General features: G+C 38.0%; 2 protein-coding genes across 6 annotated transcripts in view; one reads left to right on the top strand and one right to left on the bottom strand.

The window, feature by feature from the left end:
- LOC106063639 (DENN domain-containing protein 3-like) overlaps positions 1–16,519 on the bottom strand; it is a 47,623-nt gene extending 31,104 nt beyond the window's left edge. The window contains exons 1-4 of one of the 2 annotated variants that reach the window (XM_056015799.1): positions 16,060–16,519; positions 15,369–15,517; positions 13,676–13,851; positions 12,855–13,024 (exon numbers count right to left, since the gene is read on the bottom strand). In XM_056015799.1, coding sequence (XP_055871774.1) covers positions 12,855–13,024; positions 13,676–13,851; positions 15,369–15,491 — 469 coding nt within the window. In that variant the 5' untranslated portion in view covers positions 15,492–15,517; positions 16,060–16,519. The remainder of the gene's footprint in view (positions 1–12,854; positions 13,025–13,675; positions 13,852–15,368; positions 15,518–16,059) is intronic. The other variant, XM_056015800.1, reaches the window with a different exon arrangement.
- Positions 16,520–20,008: 3,489 nt separating this feature from the next.
- LOC106063640 (uncharacterized) overlaps positions 20,009–21,239 on the top strand; it is a 28,609-nt gene continuing 27,378 nt past the window's right edge. Inside the window, exon 1 of one of the 4 annotated variants that reach the window (XR_008775697.1) lies at positions 20,009–20,414. The gene's annotated coding sequence lies outside the window, so the exon portion shown is untranslated. Of the gene's footprint in view, positions 20,415–20,675; positions 20,694–21,239 lie in introns of those variants that run through there. The other 3 variants (XR_008775698.1, XM_056016048.1, XM_056016049.1) reach the window with 3 other exon arrangements.

The following is a 21,239-nucleotide window of genomic DNA, read 5'->3' as shown; positions in this document are numbered from 1 at the left end:
AATAGTGCATGTTCACAAATTCAGAAATCAGATCTTCGTAGATAGCCCCACTTCCCGAATAAAGCCCAGTACCTTCCCAGGGTCGACATTATTAAATAGTGTTTTTAGATTAGTGGCTCTAAAATATTTCGCCCTGACATCCTGGTATCTGGGGCAATCAACGAGGATATGTTCCACGGTGAGGCGAGAGTCACAGTACTCGCAAAGTGGGGGCTCCTCTCTCTTCAGTACAAAAGAGTGCGTGATGTAGGTGTGGCCAATCCTAAGTCTGGACATGGTTGTGCTACCACGCCTTGTCAGACCCTTAGATGTGGGCCGCCACCTGACATCCGCCACAATCTGCCTGAGTTTACTGTGAGTCTCAGCCTCCCATCGGTTCTGCCACTCTCGATAGGTGGCAGAGGCAATACTTTGTCTCAGGTCCGAGTAGGGAATTTGGGTTCCTGACACCGCATGATTTAGGGCTCTCTATGCTTCTCTGTCTGCGGCTTCGTTTCCCTCAATGCCAACATGGGAGGGGACCCAGATGAAGGTGACATCCCTACGGTCGGCTGTTATTAGGTCCAACAGCTTCAGGCTCTTATGTACCAATGGGATGTCAGTCTTCATCCGCCCCAAAGCTTGCAATGCAGATTTGGAGTCGGAGCAGATTATAAATTTACTCCTTTCTGATGCTTTTACGGCCATAAGTGCAAGCAATATTGCGTGCAATTCGGCCGTAAAGATGGAGCAGCCATCGGGGAGTCTACGGGAGATTGTTTTGTTCCGAAAGGAGCAGGCACACGCGACCTTTCCCTCCATTTTGGATCCGTCTGTGTAGATGGTGCCACAATCTCCGTAGCTCTCCTGCAGTTCCCTAAAGTGGACTTGTAGTATGCTTGGGTCTGTATTTTCTTTTTTGAAATTAAGGAGGGATAAATTTAATTTGGGTTTGTTCATTAGCCAAGGAGGATTCTGAGGGGTTTCTATTTTAGAGATTTGGTCAATGGGTGGGGTTAAATTTTGGATGGGTTCTCTCATTCGAAGGCCCAACGGCTGTATGACGTTAGGCCTTCGATTGTATAATTCTACCTCTGTGGGGTTAAATATGGAGTCAAAAGCAGGGTTCGTGGGGTTGGATTTTAGCTTGACTATATACTGCATTGCAAGCTTTTTCATTCTTATATCCATGGGGAGTTCTCCAGCCTCCACATGGAGACTTGGGATAGGTGATGTACGAAACGCGCCGAGACAGAGACGCAGGGCAGCATTTTGTATTGGTTCCAGTATTTTTAGGTACGACTTCCTTGCTGCTCCATATATTATGGATCCGTAGTCTAGCTTGGATCGAATTAGACTCCGATAGAGCAGCAGCAAGGTATCTCTGTCAGCTCCCCAGTCCGTATGGCTGAGTACTCTTAGTATGTTTAATGACTTTTGGCATTTCTTCTTAAGTTCCTTAATGTGGGGGAGAAAATTAAATTTGGAATCTAAGGTGAGGCCTAAAAATTTTGTAGTTTTCACGACAGGGATCTTCTTTTTGTGTATAAATAGTTCAGGGTCTGGGTGGAGTCCCCTTAGATTACAAAAATGCATACTAACTGTTTTGGAGTCTGAGAATTTGAAACCATTATAGTTTGCACAACCCTGAATTTTGTTTAAACATAACTGTAATTTCCTTTCTAAGGTGTTCATGTTTTTCCCATAAGTAAGAATGACAAAGTCATCAACATACAAAGAGCACTCTATGCCAGGGGACAGCGCATTTATGATGCTATTTATTTTAATGTTGAACAGGGTGACTGACAGAATGCTGCCCTGGGGTACACCCATTTCCTGGTCATGAGTGTCAGAAGCGGAGTTGCCCACTCGAACCTGAAATTTTCGATCTTTCAGGAATTCCTCCACAAAACGGGGGAGGTGTCCCTTAAGCCCCATAAGCGCCAGGTCACGTAGAATGCCATGTTTCCAGGTTGTGTCATAGGCCTTTTCTATATCGAAGAATACAGCTACTAGATGTTCTCTTCTGAGTAATGCATTTCTAATATAAGCTTCCAGCCTTACCAGGTGGTCAGTTGTTGTCCGCCCCTGCCGGAATCCGCACTGGTAGTTTGAGATCACTTTATTCCTTTCCAGGTACCAGACCAGCCTACTGTTAATCATTCTTTCCATGGTTTTGCAGATGCAGCTTGTTAGTGCTATTGGTCGATAGTTAGCTGGGTCAGAGCCGTCTCTTCCCGGTTTAGGTATCGGTATAACTGTGGCTTTCCTCCAGCTGTTTGGGAAAGCGCCTGTTTGCCACACACAGTTATAGACCCCTAGCAGGACTGCCAATGAGGGTTCGGGAAGGTGCTTGAGGAACTGGTAATGGATTTCGTCTTCTCCAGGCGCTGTGTCATGTGACTTGTCCAGCGATTCCCTCAGTTCCTCAAGCGAGAACGGTTTGTTGTAGTCTTCATTGTTCTCTGACCTGAAATCAATGGGGTGTCTTTCCTCCCTGGTTTTGACTTTTTGGAACTCTGGCGTGTAGTGTGCAGTGGATGATTTTTCTGCTATTGAGGATGCAAGGCAGTCAGCTATTTCTCTGGGGGACGTGACAGTTCGTCCTTGGTTTTTCAAATGCCCTATTGCATTTGATTCTTTCCCTTTGATTCGCCTTACTGCCTTCCAAACCGCTCTAGCAGAAGTTTTGGCATCCAGACTGCCGACAAAACTTCTCCAGGAATTCCTTTTGGCTGACCGTATGGTTTGTCTAGCCTTTGCTCTAGCTATCCTGAATAGCTTTAGGTTTTCCTGGGAAGGATTCTTTATAAATGCAGCCAGTCGTTTTTTCCTATCACCAATAGCACTTTTGCAAGCTGTATCAAACCATGGTTTGCTAGGCCGTTTTGGATTTGCAGAGGTTAGGGGTACAACTTTCCTGGCTATACTTAGTAGCTTGCTAGCAAAGGTATCAGCTGGGTTCTGTTCATGGAGGATATTTTCTGTGATATCCTCAGAGCATCTTTTTTGGAATTGTTCCCAATCGGCCTTATTCAGTTTCCACCGCTGAGGTCGTCCCAATGAAGGGAGATTGTTAGTAATGATGATTGGGAAGTGATCACTTCCCCGTAGATCATTGCTAACTGACCATTTAAAATCGTCCAGAAGTCCGGGGACGCATACGGTGAGGTCAATGCATGTGAATGATCCAGTTCCTGGGTGCAAGTAGGTCGGTGATGCATCATTAAGTATGCATAAATCATGTTGGAGGAAGATATCCTCCAGCAAACGACCTCTTGTGTCGGTATTGTTGGATCCCCACATGGTGTTATGGGCATTGAAATTCCCAAGGATTAAATAAGGCCGGGGGAGTTGTTTCAATAGGTCCTCCATGTCTGTTCGGTTTAATGGAGCGCCTGGTGGTAGATACAGGCTGCAGCAAGTGATAACCTTGTGAAGGGTTATCCTAGCTGCTACGGCCTGTAGTGTGGTCTGTAGTTCTACCCTCTCATGGGGGATGCTATCCTTCACAAGGATACAGACTAAACCTGATGCTCTCTCTGCATCCTCAACATTCTTGGTGTAAGCACGGTAGCTTCGGAAGCTGATGCAATCTTTCAGAAATGTTTCCTGTAAGCAGACAGCTACAGGAGTCTCAGAGTCCATCAGTAGCTGCATTTCCTCGTAATTGGCCTTGAGGCCTCTACAATTCCACTGTACAATTCTGGAATCCATGGCTTATTCTAGATGACCTACTTGGAGCTATTTGGCCTTGGGAGGCCCCCGGAGGGGTTTCCCTTTATTCCAGTGACCTTGGTATTTTTATTCTTGGGTTTGGATGGAGAGGAGGACAACCCCCTTTTGGGGGAAGTCTTTCTCTCTGGAGAGGGGAGATCCCTCTGGTTAGAGCGGAGGTTATTTCCTCCTCTCTCACCTCGGGCATCCTCTCCGCTTTGATTTCTCCCCTTAGGGAGTTGGTCAACCTCTAACTCGGTAGAGGTTGGGGTGTCTGGCTGGGTTCTCTGAGGAGAACCTGTGTCAGACATGATGTCTCCGGGTTCTCCCGGAGTATTGGTTTTGACATGCTGCTTAGTCTCCATGCTCTCATCAGCGAGCACAGAGAACCTGTTCTTTAGCATGACAACAGGGCTTTCTTGTTTCTTCAGAGGTGTGTTCTTTGGCGGTGTTTTCTTCTGAGTTGGGGGAGGAGGAGGGGGTGGTGGGGTCAATGTGTCCGTCTGTGTGGCTATGGATCTTCCTTTCTTAGCAACAGCCTGGGCGTAGGTCTTTGTCAAGCCGAATTGGCCCTTGGGTAGGGCCAGTACAGCCGATTTCGCCTGGCTAAAGGTACATCCGTTTCTTGCCTTGTACTCCTGCACGGCAACCTCCTGTTTCCACACAGGGCAGTCCTTGGAGTAGGCTGAGTGGCCAGCTTGACAGTTTGGGCATTTGAACTGGGCTGTGCAGCCCTTGTCCTCATGACCCTCTTCAGCACATCTGGCACACACAGTGTTCCTCTTACAGACTGCCGCGCCGTGTCCATAACCCTGGCACTTGAAGCAACTCATGGGGTTAGGTATGTAGGGCCTCACTGGAACTCGTAGGTATCCTGCCTTCACATACTCTGGCGGTGTCCTAGTTCCGAATGTGAGGATAATAGTGGCGGTTTTGACCTCCTCACCCTCCCTGCGCCTGGTAATGCGCCGGGCATGGGTGACTCCTTCAATGCCCTCCACTATTTCCTTCTCGGAACATTCCAGTAGGTCCCTAGAGCTGATTACACCTCTGCTGGTGTTCAGACTCTTGTGTGGCATGACTTCCACTTGGAGATCACAGAGTCTTCTGCATCTTAAAAGCCCATCAGAGTGTGTCTTGCTGTCTACTTCTACAAGGAGTTCCATTGTTTTGTGTAGCTTAGACACACTCTTGGGCTCTCCCACTACTGACTTGAGTCCCTTATAGATAATAAAAGGGCTCAACTTGGTCAGGCTTTTTCCCTCCTCTGTGCATCTAACCACCAGAAATGATGGCCAGGTGGCACAACTTTTTGGGACCTCCTCTTTTTTATCGTCAATTCGTCGTTTCTTGCCCAGACATAGGTCTGGGGCAAGTAGTTTTGTGTGTGTTTTTTTGTCCATATATATTTTGGTTAATTCGGCACCTGTGCTCCCCACCCGCCATCGAGTCCAACAAGGGGACGGGCCATTCGGATGTCCAGAATGAGCCCGCCAGGGCTACACAGGTGCTATACTCAGTCAGCTGCTACATCGGACATGTGTCCGATACAGCAGCTCCCTGATTGACCCTCCAGCCACCGCCCTCCAGCATAGGTCGACGACCTATGCTGGTAGCTCGGCATGACCAGCCGGTTGACCCAGAGCGGGCCATCTGGGTCTCAGGTCTAGGGGAACTTGGAGCCAAAGTATTGTGTTGTTGTGGTTTATCCTCAGATAGCCACCACTCAAACACCAGGATCTCTTTATCCCCCCTTACCCGTCGCAGTCCACGGCAAACGGACTGGTCTAGGACGTAGTGAGAATTTAAAGTTAAGGAGACAGTGTGATGATCAATGAAGGCAGACTTAAGAAAAGAGGAGGCAGACACAATGATAGAAAAGAAGTAGGGCACTTTTGAGCTCCAAAAGTGCTAAGGAAAGAGGAGCGCAGTTTAACGTCATGTCTCGGGACGTATTATGTAAGTAAGTATGTATTTTATATTGCATGTAGGGTGACATAAAGCAATGATTACAGAAGAGACAGCTAGGGAGCGCTTACAAGCATCAGGTCAAATGCTTTTGTGCCCCAAAGAAAATTCAGTTAAGGAAAGACAAATTAAAAAATATCTTCATTTGTATCTTATTTAGAAAACAAACAAATAATTCTGAATATTTGGACGAAGACAAAGTTATAAATTATTTACCATCCTTAATTAGTAATTAACCTATTAAGTATTGTCTTTGCATTGAGATTTTAATTATAAAATAAACTTATTGAAAGATGATTAAAGTAACAATTAAAATACTTTAATAAAATAAATATTAGTTTATTCAGTCTTATCATCATGAGCACTTTGTTCATTTGTTGTTAATAATTTAGTGATAGCTAAACTCTATTCACCATATTGTATAATCAAATGAACAATATAAAAACATTATGGTGTGAAATAAATTTAACACTAAGATCAATAAAAGTTAAAGGCACAAAAACAAATTAATTGTGTACATTTCTAATATTACTAAAATTAGAGTTATAAATAAACAAGATTAATGAGCCCTGTAGATTGTTAGTCATCATGAAAGGCACAGATGGTCATTATAAGTTGAGGCAAACACATTCTGCCAACATGCCATCCTGGTGAGTCTCAAATGCTATTGTAATATTCCATTTAGCTAATGATCGGTGTGGTGTTTACAACAATATTTTCATGAAATCATTTCACAAAGACTGAAGCTGAAGTTCTATCCCAAATGAAACTTCCATTTATAATTGTGATGGCGATTAACAATTGTTTTTATTAAACATATTTTTCTATTGAAATTAAGCTTAACTAGAAATATAAAAAAATTGATCACACAAACAGTACTATTATCATAATCAGCTTTTAACTTTTTCATGAAAAGACAATAGTATTAGCTGGGTTTAAATCTAAAACATTTTTTCTTTCCATTTCTAGTGATTAGGGAAGTCAGTCCTTATTTTGACCCAGCTGAGTATCTTGGACCAGTTGAACAAAAGCACATGGTAATTACTTTGAAAAGATTAAATGACTCCATAAACCTGGCAAGCACTCTGCTTTATTTTCTGCTCTATTACAAGAAATAGGACGCCAATTATAAGCAACAGGACCAATACACGATTTTTCAACTCAGAACTAGACACAACAGAATGATACAACATATGTTCCGGAAGCTAAAAGTTGGACAGAGCAAAACCTGCCCTTGTGGAGCATCACCAGAAAATGCTGACTATGTCCTTCAAAGCTGCATACTATATCAAGAGGCCCAAACAAGACTCTGGCCCCAAAGCCATCCTATAGAAGGAAAACTATACAGAGACAACTGCCTGATCTGTATATCACTGTGCGATTCATCTCAGATGTAGGATTACTGAACCCTCCAACATGTAAAATGAGAACAAAGAAGAAGAAATGGTCTGCTCTGAAAAGTTTATACTAGACACAGTATCTTAAGGCTAACATCCAATACATATCTAATGTAAACCTTTCACAATCTTTTCTTGTTTGGTCTGAGAAAGTATTGGAAAATAATAGAGAAGAATTATGTATCTCACTTTGATTTAACCATTTGTAGCACACCAGCATATCTTAGTTCTACTGTTTACAGCACACCAACAACCCTAAAGGAGGCTAGGGTTAACAGATTTTATCTTAGTTCTACTGTTTACAGCACACCAACAACCCTAAAGGAGGCTAATGGTTAACAGATTTTATCTTAGTTCTACTGTTTACACCAACAACCCTAAAGGAGGCTTGGGTTAACAGATTTTATCTTAGTTCTACTGTTTACAGCACACCAACAACCCTAAAGGAGGCTAGGGTTAACAGATTTTATCTTAGTTCTACTGTTTACAGCACACCAACAACCCTAAAGGAGGCTGAGGGTTAACAGATTTTATCTTAGTTCTACTGTTTACAGCACACCAACAACCCTAAAGGAGGCTAATGGTTAACAGATTTTATCTTAGTTCTACTGTTTACAGCACACCAACAACCCATAAGGAGGCTAATGGTTAACAGATTTTATCTTAGTTCTACTGTTTACACCAACAACCCTAAAGGAGGCTAGGGTTAACAGATTTTATCTTAGTTCTACTGTTTACACCAACAACTCTAAAGGTGGCTATGGTTAACAGATTTTATCTTAGTTCTACTGTTTACACCAACAACCCTAAAGGAGGCTAAGGGTTAACAGATTTTATCTTAGTTCTACTGTTTACACCAACAACTCTAAAGGTGGCTATGGTTAACAGATTTTAAATTAGTTCTACTGTTTACACCAACAACCCTAAAGGAGGCTAAGGGTTAACAGATTTTATCTTAGTTCTACTGTTTACACCAACAACTCTAAAGGTGGCTATGGTTAACAGATTTTATCTTAGTTCTACTGTTTACAGCACACCAACAACCCTAAAGGAGGCTAATGGTTAACAGATTTTATCTTAGTTCTACTGTTTACACCAACAACTCTAAAGGTGGCTATGGTTAACAGATTTTATCTTAGTTCTACTGTTTACAGCACACCAACAACCCTAAAGGAGGCCAATGGTTAACAGATTTTATCTTAGTTCTACTGTTTACACCAACAACCCTAAAGGAGGCTAGGGTTAACAGATTTTATCTTAGTTCTACTGTTTACAGCACACCAACAACCCTAAAGGAGGCTAGGGTTAACAGATTTTATCTTAGTTCTACTGTTTACAGCACACCAACAACCCTAAAGGAGGCTAGGGTTAACAGATTTTATCTTAGTTCTACTGTTTACAGCACACCAACAACCCTAAAGGAGGCTAAGGGTTAACAGATTTTATCTTAGTTCTACTGTTTACAGCACACCAACAACCCTAAAGGAGGCTAATGGTTAACAGATTTTATCTTAGTTCTACTGTTTACACCAACAACCCTAAAGGAGGCTTGGGTTAACAGATTTTATCTTAGTTCTACTGTTTACAGCACACCAACAACCCTAAAGGAGGCTAGGGTTAACAGATTTTATCTTAGTTCTACTGTTTACAGCACACCAACAACCCTAAAGGAGGCTGAGGGTTAACAGATTTTATCTTAGTTCTACTGTTTACAGCACACCAACAACCCTAAAGGAGGCTAATGGTTAACAGATTTTATCTTAGTTCTACTGTTTACAGCACACCAACAACCCATAAGGAGGCTAATGGTTAACAGATTTTATCTTAGTTCTACTGTTTACACCAACAACCCTAAAGGAGGCTAGGGTTAACAGATTTTATCTTAGTTCTACTGTTTACACCAACAACTCTAAAGGTGGCTATGGTTAACAGATTTTATCTTAGTTCTACTGTTTACACCAACAACCCTAAAGGAGGCTAAGGGTTAACAGATTTTATCTTAGTTCTACTGTTTACACCAACAACTCTAAAGGTGGCTATGGTTAACAGATTTTAAATTAGTTCTACTGTTTACACCAACAACCCTAAAGGAGGCTAAGGGTTAACAGATTTTATCTTAGTTCTACTGTTTACACCAACAACTCTAAAGGTGGCTATGGTTAACAGATTTTATCTTAGTTCTACTGTTTACAGCACACCAACAACCCTAAAGGAGGCTAATGGTTAACAGATTTTATCTTAGTTCTACTGTTTACACCAACAACTCTAAAGGTGGCTATGGTTAACAGATTTTATCTTAGTTCTACTGTTTACAGCACACCAACAACCCTAAAGGAGGCCAATGGTTAACAGATTTTATCTTAGTTCTACTGTTTACACCAACAACCCTAAAGGAGGCTAGGGTTAACAGATTTTATCTTAGTTCTACTGTTTACAGCACACCAACAACCCTAAAGGAGGCTAGGGTTAACAGATTTTATCTTAGTTCTACTGTTTACAGCACACCAACAACCCTAAAGGAGGCTAATGGTTAACAGATTTTATCTTAGTTCTACTGTTTACAGCACACCAACAACCCTAAAGGAGGCTGAGGGTTAACAGATTTTATCTTAGTTCTACTGTTTACAGCACACCAACAACCCTAAAGGAGGCTAATGGTTAACAGATTTTATCTTAGTTCTACTGTTTACACCAACAACCCTAAAGGAGGCTTGGGTTAACAGATTTTATCTTAGTTCTACTGTTTACAGCACACCAACAACCCTAAAGGAGGCTAGGGTTAACAGATTTTATCTTAGTTCTACTGTTTACAGCACACCAACAACCCTAAAGGAGGCTGAGGGTTAACAGATTTTATCTTAGTTCTACTGTTTACAGCACACCAACAACCCTAAAGGAGGCTAATGGTTAACAGATTTTATCTTAGTTCTACTGTTTACAGCACACCAACAACCCATAAGGAGGCTAATGGTTAACAGATTTTATCTTAGTTCTACTGTTTACACCAACAACCCTAAAGGAGGCTAGGGTTAACAGATTTTATCTTAGTTCTACTGTTTACACCAACAACTCTAAAGGTGGCTATGGTTAACAGATTTTATCTTAGTTCTACTGTTTACACCAACAACCCTAAAGGAGGCTAAGGGTTAACAGATTTTATCTTAGTTCTACTGTTTACACCAACAACTCTAAAGGTGGCTATGGTTAACAGATTTTAAATTAGTTCTACTGTTTACACCAACAACCCTAAAGGAGGCTAAGGGTTAACAGATTTTATCTTAGTTCTACTGTTTACACCAACAACTCTAAAGGTGGCTATGGTTAACAGATTTTATCTTAGTTCTACTGTTTACAGCACACCAACAACCCTAAAGGAGGCTAATGGTTAACAGATTTTATCTTAGTTCTACTGTTTACACCAACAACTCTAAAGGTGGCTATGGTTAACAGATTTTATCTTAGTTCTACTGTTTACAGCACACCAACAACCCTAAAGGAGGCCAATGGTTAACAGATTTTATCTTAGTTCTACTGTTTACACCAACAACCCTAAAGGAGGCTAGGGTTAACAGATTTTATCTTAGTTCTACTGTTTACAGCACACCAACAACCCTAAAGGAGGCTAGGGTTAACAGATTTTATCTTAGTTCTACTGTTTACAGCACACCAACAACCCTAAAGGAGGCTAGGGTTAACAGATTTTATCTTAGTTCTACTGTTTACAGCACACCAACAACCCTAAAGGAGGCTAAGGGTTAACAGATTTTATCTTAGTTCTACTGTTTACAGCACACCAACAACCCTAAAGGAGGCTAATGGTTAACAGATTTTATCTTAGTTCTACTGTTTACACCAACAACCCTAAAGGAGGCTTGGGTTAACAGATTTTATCTTAGTTCTACTGTTTACAGCACACCAACAACCCTAAAGGAGGCTAGGGTTAACAGATTTTATCTTAGTTCTACTGTTTACAGCACACCAACAACCCTAAAGGAGGCTGAGGGTTAACAGATTTTATCTTAGTTCTACTGTTTACAGCACACCAACAACCCTAAAGGAGGCTAATGGTTAACAGATTTTATCTTAGTTCTACTGTTTACAGCACACCAACAACCCATAAGGAGGCTAATGGTTAACAGATTTTATCTTAGTTCTACTGTTTACACCAACAACCCTAAAGGAGGCTTGGGTTAACAGATTTTATCTTAGTTCTACTGTTTACAGCACACCAACAACCCTAAAGGAGGCTAGGGTTAACAGATTTTATCTTAGTTCTACTGTTTACAGCACACCAACAACCCTAAAGGAGGCTGAGGGTTAACAGATTTTATCTTAGTTCTACTGTTTACAGCACACCAACAACCCTAAAGGAGGCTAATGGTTAACAGATTTTATCTTAGTTCTACTGTTTACAGCACACCAACAACCCATAAGGAGGCTAATGGTTAACAGATTTTATCTTAGTTCTACTGTTTACACCAACAACCCTAAAGGAGGCTAGGGTTAACAGATTTTATCTTAGTTCTACTGTTTACACCAACAACTCTAAAGGTGGCTATGGTTAACAGATTTTATCTTAGTTCTACTGTTTACACCAACAACCCTAAAGGAGGCTAAGGGTTAACAGATTTTATCTTAGTTCTACTGTTTACACCAACAACTCTAAAGGTGGCTATGGTTAACAGATTTTAAATTAGTTCTACTGTTTACACCAACAACCCTAAAGGAGGCTAAGGGTTAACAGATTTTATCTTAGTTCTACTGTTTACACCAACAACTCTAAAGGTGGCTATGGTTAACAGATTTTATCTTAGTTCTACTGTTTACAGCACACCAACAACCCTAAAGGAGGCTAATGGTTAACAGATTTTATCTTAGTTCTACTGTTTACACCAACAACTCTAAAGGTGGCTATGGTTAACAGATTTTATCTTAGTTCTACTGTTTACAGCACACCAACAACCCTAAAGGAGGCAATGGTTAACAGATTTTATCTTAGTTCTACTGTTTACACCAACAACCCTAAAGGAGGCTAGGGTTAACAGATTTTATCTTAGTTCTACTGTTTACAGCACACCAACAACCCTAAAGGAGGCTAGGGTTAACAGATTTTATCTTAGTTCTACTGTTTACAGCACACCAACAACCCTAAAGGAGGCTAGGGTTAACAGATTTTATCTTAGTTCTACTGTTTACAGCACACCAACAACCCTAAAGGAGGCTAAGGGTTAACAGATTTTATCTTAGTTCTACTGTTTACACCAACAACTCTAAAGGTGGCTATGGTTAACAGATTTTATCTTAGTTCTACTGTTTACAGCACACCAACAACCCTAAAGGAGGCTAATGGTTAACAGATTTTATCTTAGTTCTACTGTTTACACCAACAACCCTAAAGGAGGCTAGGGTTAACAGATTTTATCTTAGTTCTACTGTTTACACCAACAACCCTAAAGGAGGCTTGGGTTAACAGATTTTATCTTAGTTCTACTGTTTACAGCACACCAACAACCCTAAAGGAGGCTAGGGTTAACAGATTTTATTTTAGTTCTACTGTTTACAGCACACCAACAACCCTAAAGGAGGCTAAGGGTTAACAGATTTTATCTTAGTTCTACTGTTTACAGCACACCAACAACCCTAAAGGAGGCTAAGGGTTAACAGATTTTATCTTAGTTCTACTGTTTACAGCACACCAACAACCCTAAAGGAGGCTAGGGTTAACAGATTTTCAACACCAAAAAATAAGGCAAGGGACAGAATTACAAATCACACCAAAAAAAAAAAACTAACCTGGGAAACAAAATGTAGTGATGGTATCAATGGCATCTTTAGATAATGGAAGGTCGACCAAAACCTGTGAGGCTGAGTTGGAGTTGTCATTACTGACCAGGTGTTGTTTTATCACTGAGGAGTTGACTGAGACAGTCCTCTGAGCAATTTTCTTGGATATCTCTCTCTGCCTAGTCACCAAAAAATCATCTTTTTAAGAATGCCTACAAAGCTTTAGTTGTGCCACAAAACAAACATCTACTGATGAGAAATATATTTCTTATTTTTAACAGAACAACTTCATTTATTACTACATTCAATTACTTGAATACTAAATTATTTTTTAGTAATTGATTTTTATACAAAAGCCATCAAAAGAATTGTAGAAAAGGAAATGAAATAAGTTTAGAAATAAAAAAAACAATAAAGTAGAATGTGTAAGAAAACAAACTGCAAAGCATGACACTAATTACAAGTGAAATGTGTGTATTTATCATGGCAACAGCACACTGAAGAAGTAGAGAAAGGTAATTTCATGTACCATCAGACAAACCTTAAAAAGATAATGAGTGATCATTACAGATACATACTGCAAAGTATGTTAGGATGTTATGACTGATCAAGACTAAGACTAAGACTTAGACTGCTTTATTGATGCTTATGGAAATTTGTTGTGATTACAAGGACTCTTTTCTCATATAAAGACAACACAACATCAAGGTTCAGTCATTAGCTTCTTAACATAAACTCAAAGACAGATGTTGTATAGAAGGGAACTTATGTTACATGAAAACATGTGAATCAGTCTAATTGCATCATTACAAGTAAAAAAAAAATGATACCTCAGAGTCTGAAAACTGTTTGTAGCCATGGTTGACTCTGGAGAAGGGGGGTACGTTGGGTCCTCCAACAAGTAAGGCTGAAATACCAAGGCTTTAGAAGAAGAGATGGCAACAAGAACTTGTGCTTCATATTCCTCATAGAACAGGTTGCTAAGATCGTCTGAGTCACCAGAACTCTGGGAAATACAAAACCAAGTTTAGTGGGAAATAATTTAGAAAATTGAAAATACAAATATGTCTCTATCTGAAAAAGTTTATGTTTTATGGCATGTTGACACAACTGAATCCATGAAGCCATTCTTTAAAAAGATGAACTAAAGTTTATTTTGTCATAATTGGTCACCAAACCATATAATTTCATAGATACAAAATAAAAGGTTTTTAGGCTACACATTTTGGGTACTCCAGAAATAGCTCATTAAATAATTCCTTTACTCATTGAAAATTTTAACTGGAATCCTCATTTTAGAAGCTATGCATTTTATATCTTTGAACCATACGCTTCAAGTCAACATTAAGTCTTTTTGTACAAATGGCTTTTTTTTAAAGTTAAGTGTAGAACTGTGTAAATATTGTTATGACCCTATTGGCGGCTCAAAAGGGTTGACTATAGGCCCAGCTGACACACACGTGAATCACCCAGGTCAGCGGGGCCATGGACAAGGGACAGTACTACGATTACACGATTACACGCAAATATGACCAATGTTATGGTCATGTGATCGAAAGCCTGCGTGTACGAGTGACACTGTAGGAGCAGTTCAAGCGGCAGTTCAAGACCGGAGAGCGTTGAGACCGGGACTGTTAGTCGGCCATGAAGTCGGTCCTGGTTGAGTCCTCATGTGTTGATGTACAAGTCCAGAAAGAGAGACAGTAGAGTTTTGTATGGTGATGTACAGAGTGACATTTTAGTTGTTGATGTGTTTGATGCCAATTGTCTAGTATTGGCTGTTATCTACTTATTCACTCATTATTAAAGTACCAGATTATTTAGAGCTCTTGTTGTCAGGTTCTTGATGTGTTAGATGTGCTGTGTTGTGTTTAGCAGTGTTTACAGAAGGCCCGAGAAGGAAGAGAGAAACGTAACAATATTGTTTATTGCTGAATCATACTTTTAGGTTGAGTGAACAAACAGAGAATGGGTGTGATTTAGAAAATAAAAATGACATTTTTTCCTTAAATATCTGGCAAACAATTTTTTAAAGTTTCTTCATAGTTCTTTCAAATAGAAAATGTATTTAACCAAATAAAAGAAGTTGCAGAGGCCATTAGGTAACAGACTTATAATAACAAGAATTCAAAATTGTTTTTTTTTCATTATTTCCTTGTACTTGCAACACTAACACCTTTGCCCATTCATAAAACAAGCAATTCAATCTTACTAAAAACTCTTACAAAAAAATGTTTGCATATGAAATACTTGAAGTTGTATGTCGAAGAAAAAAAAAAGTCATTTCCTATTTTCATCATGTTTCAAGATAGCAATCATTTAGTATTGTAGTAAAAAAAAAATGTTAGGACTGGGCATGTTACTAGAGACAATTAAATGCACATTACACATAAAAACACACCAAATAGTAGAACAGAAATAACATTTTGAAATGATCATTGGAACAAATGTGATACAAGATGATCAATTCGACAAATACTGTCATTTGTTTAAACAGCCACTAGGACAACATGCTAGACTTACTCCATCTTTCTTTAAAGGTACAAGTCCAGTGTTTTCATCCAATCCAACTACCAACATCAATTCAGCAAACCTGTTGTAGAGGGACAGCGCTGTCCCACGAGGAGAATCCACTTTTTCAGACATTCTGGTCCAATTTCAGCATAGAGAATCTGTATAAAAAGATCAAATATTTATGACATACTTACAAGGTGATCAGAATTAAGGAATAATATTTTTTTTTTTTGTTAAAGTTCTGACAAAAAGAACCACAAGTCACAACAAGCAGCAAGTCTTTATCTCATTCTGCAGCTACTTAGATTTTTATGTTTATGATGGCATCTTCAAGGAAGGCTTACTATTTAAATAGGATAGTGAAAAAAAAACAAAAACAGCACACTTTTTTTCTTTTGCAGTCTCCAAAAGAGCATACAGCTCATCAACAAGAAGATGACTAGAAGAAAAGAAAAAAAGAAGAATAGGAAAGAACAGATATTTAACACTATAAGCAGGATTAACACTGACAATATGATTATAATAGTGGTTCTATTTACATAAAAAAAGCATCAACTTATTTATACATGAGTATCATGCATATATATATTATATCCCATTACAAAAAAAGTGGAGTATCAGCATTTTTTATCTTTTAATGCCAAACATAAATATGTACATTTTTAATGGAAAATAAATGTGAAATCAGAACAAGACCTACCAGTAGGGTCAATGAGTGGTCAAAATAGCTACTTTCTTACTACACTCTAGTAAACCAATATCTACGTCATTAAAAGTTTACTTTACTCCATAAGCCATAGCCCTCATCTTTCAAGAGTTCTGCTCATGCTATCTCTAAATCTAATCTAAAAGCCCAGAGTAACTAAATTCACTGAGTGTCACAAGTAAGTGTAACACAATTTTACTTACTCTACTTTATTCTTACTCCCAATTAGACTACGAAGAAGTGATTACTGTAATAGCTTTAAGATACCAAGGGATAACAAATTAAGTAAAAACATTAAAACTGTTACTCAGTGTCCTTCAGTAACTATATTTAGTAATTACACTATTAGTACTTTGCCCTCATTTATCTTGTCTTTGTCATCTTCTATTAGCATATATATGCTCTCTCTCTCTCTCTCATCAGATTTAGAATTTAGACCTAATTTTTGTCTCAGAATATATTATATGCCTTAATAAAGCTTTATGTTAGCTATCAAAGTCTCAAAACCATAACGTCAGTGATGTAATACACAAGTAAATTCAGCAGTTCTTGTCACATTAATGATGATAACTATTGTGTACATAAACTAAACGCTAGGCTAAAACATGTCTTATCTTATCTTAGAAATTACAAACATTCCTTTAAAAATATTACATGCATGTACTTCCATACTTAGTTGTTCTTTTTTTATATTGATGACTTTTAGATGTTTCTAGCTTAAATATTTTGTTATAGTATATTTTGATCAATTCAACATTATTATAAATATATATATATAATATATGCTATTAGAATCACAAATAATTTTTAAGTCATCCAATCAGTCATTCACTAATGTGTCATCAAATCCAGCATGACTTTTGTGTCACAATAACCAACAACAACTTCTACCTAAAATTTGCAGACTTTACAGCGTATGTAAATAATAATAATGGAAATATGTAGGCTATTAAACTATTTAAACCAATTTTCTTCGTCAAGTCTGGTCATGCGGTTGTCTTGATGGTCCTGGGTTCATACCTTGCTCATTGCCATTGCTGTCCATCGTCCTAATAGAGTACTCCTAAGTCAATGTAGATCTATGTAATGGTGTTAAAAAAAAATATGTAAATCACTAAATGTAACTTCGAATTAGTCATTTAGTGCTAGGGCAGTGGCATAGACTAGAGTATAGAGTATAATAGAGCTATAATATAATTTAGTATAAACTATAAATAAATCTAGATTAGATCTAGATCTAGTAAACTAGATTTAGGTAACTACTATCTAACTAGGTTAGACTCTTGTTTATTCTCTAAATAATAAGCACAAAAGCAACGGTAAATAAATGAACTAAATACGGATCATACACTTTAATTAGCTATATATTATTAAGACACTAAGTCTAGATCTACATCAGACATCACGGATGATCTACTGTCAGTAGTAGACTCTAGTAGTCTACTGATCTAGTATCTCTACTCTAATCTAGAGATCTACTTCCTTAATGGGGTACTTTCGGATCTCTTCTCAGTCACGTGGGTGTGTTGTTTACATTAATGCCCTCATTGATTTCATTGTAATTTAAAAATGAAAATATTTTAATAGATCTAGACTATACATCTTTAAGTTTAAGTAATAAAAAGTATGTTACAATAATTCACTAATTTTTAAGATTATTTAGACAATTTAGTAGGTCTACTAGACTAGATCTAATTCTAGGCTAGCACTAAATTCACTAAATCTAGATCTAGAATCTAGATCTAATCATCTAATCTTAATTTCTTATCTAGGTCTAGATCTATGTCCTATCGGCTATGCTATGTTATGTAAGTCTAGATCTAGTAGTTAGTAGTCTAGTAGATCTATAAAGTATATATATAGTCTATAATATAGAATCTTTATCATTCTTATCAATATCATAGGTCATAGTAAACTCATAGTCTAGACAGGACTCAATTGTCAATAGGAGGAAGATTCAAGATATTGCCATTATTGCTATGTTAAATTTATTGTTATGTATAAGACCACAGTCGCGTGAATTTTTATAAAGTAGGTCAGAGATTCGGAACTACCTCATTAAGGAATAGATCTACCTACGGAATCTGTTGGCAGGGGTGGACTGGCCATACAGTTACGTTACAGTTACAGTATATGGGCATTCTTCAGGCGAATCCCTGGTGGGCCATTACCCAATTTGGCTGGTAGGGTCAATGAAAGGGCCATATGAATGTCAGAAAATTGTTGTAAGATTCTATAATATTCTCTTTAAAAGCAACACTTTGAGCATAGTCATTTTTAAAAAACGTATGGCAAAAGGCTTTTATTTTTATAGAGATCAACGTTAGTGTGAATATTTTGGAATGAATCTAAAAGGGACCAACAACAATATTCCAAATCCTATAGCCTAGAGATGACATGTCCAGTCATATAAGAATTTTTATTGGTTTGGTGGAGTTGTCACATGATCTCTAATTGGTCCCGCTACAAAGTCCTTCATAAATCACAATTATTACTTTGAAGTGTAGCAATGCGTTGATTGGAATCAAAATACAAAATAATCAAAAATGAATTAGCAGAAAATTAGTAAGATAAAAAGCAGCTATTAGTGCTGGAATCCTGTGCAAAAAAAATGTGGTAAAATTATTAATGTTTTTTCACAAGCACTAGATATTCGCCTACCTTGTATACTGACACTAATACCAAGACAACAAAGATATTGACATAAGTCAAATACCTTCAAACAAGTAAACTGAATGTTCTTTTGTGTGTGTATTCATCTATTAGATGCAGACAGTTAAACTAGGTTGCAAGTTATTCAGAAAGCAGTCAGTATATGACCTTGTGACCTTGTGAGTAAAGTTTCCCTTTCAGAGCTTGCATTCTACAGAGCTATTATATGTTTCTTTGGGCAACGGTTAACAAGCAGGGTGTCATGTGGCCAGCACAACGCCCAAAGTCAGGTACCCATTAGAGTTGGATGGACTCAGTGGCACCCTAAATTTCCTGAAATTTTAAAATTCCAGTCTTTATCAAGATTCGAACACAAGACCCTAGGTTTGTATACCAAGCACTTAACAGCAAGGCCACCGAACCCTCATGACCTTATAAGATTGGCAGTCAAATAGTGGAGGATGAAGAGTTGTATTCATAAATTGTCCATTTTCCTGAGGAAATGTCGACGAGTGAAACTGAATCATAAACAATATGTTCATTGATGGAGGATCTTTATGAGCATGTATTTGTTAATGTACATGGTAGCAAGAATTTGTTCACATTAAGAGATTCCCCATTCCATGTGTAATGCTTTATTTATTTAGTATTGGTACTTTTTCAATAGTTTTAAAATCATTTAGCAAATATTCATATAGCTAACTACTTTTGATACATTATTAAACTTTATACAATGCTTCTGAGTAAAGGTATAACACTGGTAAAAAAGGAGCATTTGTACACATTTATCCAAGCATATGTGCCTTTATCTTTGTCTCTTTCAGAGTATTTTATTTAATTATTAGGTTTTGTTTTTGAAGATTATGGTTTGGTGTTTTTATATATGTAATTGTTACTTTACTTTTGAGTCTTCTATCCTGAAAGGTTTCTAGATTTAGTGATTTTACTAAAGGTTTACTCTAATCAAATGTGAATATTTGCGCTATTTTTTTGTCTGTTTTTAAAAACAAAATAAAGTCAATTAAAACTATTTTGTCATCTTAGAAAATGTAGAGAAACCATTTTAAGTTTACTTTATTTATGTGTCATCCCTTGTAAGTATTTTTTATAAAGCGTATATCAACTTACTCTGTCTGTCTTGTAAAAACTTAGCACAATTATCCATTGAGATAAAGAAGAGAAGAAACAATTAATAAAAAACAATAAAGACAATTAATAACTGGTAATTAATTATTTTGTTTAATAGCTGCAAGGGTAACTAGGAAAATATGTTAAAAATATTTCCATTTATTGTTTATTACAAGTAAATGATTAATTTCTTGCATTCTTTTCACACAAAAAAATGAAATTAAACCAACTATTCATTTAAACTAGAAAAGAAAACTTTATGATCAGTTTCATTCTTCTTAAATAATTTTAAACATATTATTGTAATGTTTCTCACTATCCAGGTTTTCTGCAAACTGCACCACACGACACAACCAATTCAAAGATTATAACAACTCAGGGCTCCAAAGTAATTTAACAGTTTAATGTCAAATAAATGACAGCCAATACTGTACCATTGGCAACAACGTAACACTGACTGTACAAAAACTTCGCCTCTTCATTGCCTTGTACTCAAGTCTCTCTTCCGGATCGACTTCACTCCATGCTGGTTATGTCTCTGACTTTGCCTTGTACTTGTGAAATAGTAGGTAAGGTTAAATGACTTTTTGACACTGACACATTCTCTTTTATATGGGCCTCTTATAAGCCTTCTAGAACTGGATGGAACATCGTTAGACTATTCTGGTTGATTATATGACTACATTCCACGTGACTTGTCTGATTCCTATTCATAACACAGGTCCTTCCCAAACTGGCGTGTACTGTAACTCAGTTAACTCGGTTAACTGTTTGTCCAGCGCAGGCCTGGGGCAATTTACGTCAACTAAAAACACACACAGCACTACCCCCATCTATGTCACCACCAGGTTTGTAATATTATTGTGCACTAAGTTTTCAAAGCCGACTCTTCTTCAACTTTTTGCTGCTGAGCTGTAAGCTCTTATGCGGTCTATGCCAAGGAAAAAAAAAGCATGCTGAAAAAAACAGACAGCGAGTTGGCTATACTGATTTGTTGCGATAATAGGGTCTGTCTAAGTGAAATAAATTAGGAAATTCAAAGAGGATATGATTGACAGTTTTATAAGGTTGGTTGCAATATCCATAGACTGGTGAGAGTGTGGGACTTATTCTGTTAAGATGAAAATTTAAAGATATGTCGCCTGTTTTTAGTTGAATTGTCATAGATTTCCTCTTTGCAGGGGAGAAAGGGATAGTTTGGAGTTTGCTTGACATGGTCGTTTCTCTGTACGTAGCTCAACTTACTATGTGGAAACAAGTATCTTCTACATTTACTAACAAAAATGTGTTTATTCTTAGCTACTGGCCTTTCTGGGCCACGTTTAAACACTGCCAGCTTCCATCCCTTGGTTTCCTAGATTTGAGCCAGGAGATAGTAATCTTTGTTTTTGAAG

Source organism: Biomphalaria glabrata, chromosome 17 (assembly GCF_947242115.1).
Source record: "Biomphalaria glabrata chromosome 17, xgBioGlab47.1, whole genome shotgun sequence".
NCBI classification, from domain to species: Eukaryota; Metazoa; Mollusca; class Gastropoda; family Planorbidae; genus Biomphalaria; species Biomphalaria glabrata.
This window is presented reverse-complemented; position numbering and strand designations above follow the sequence as displayed.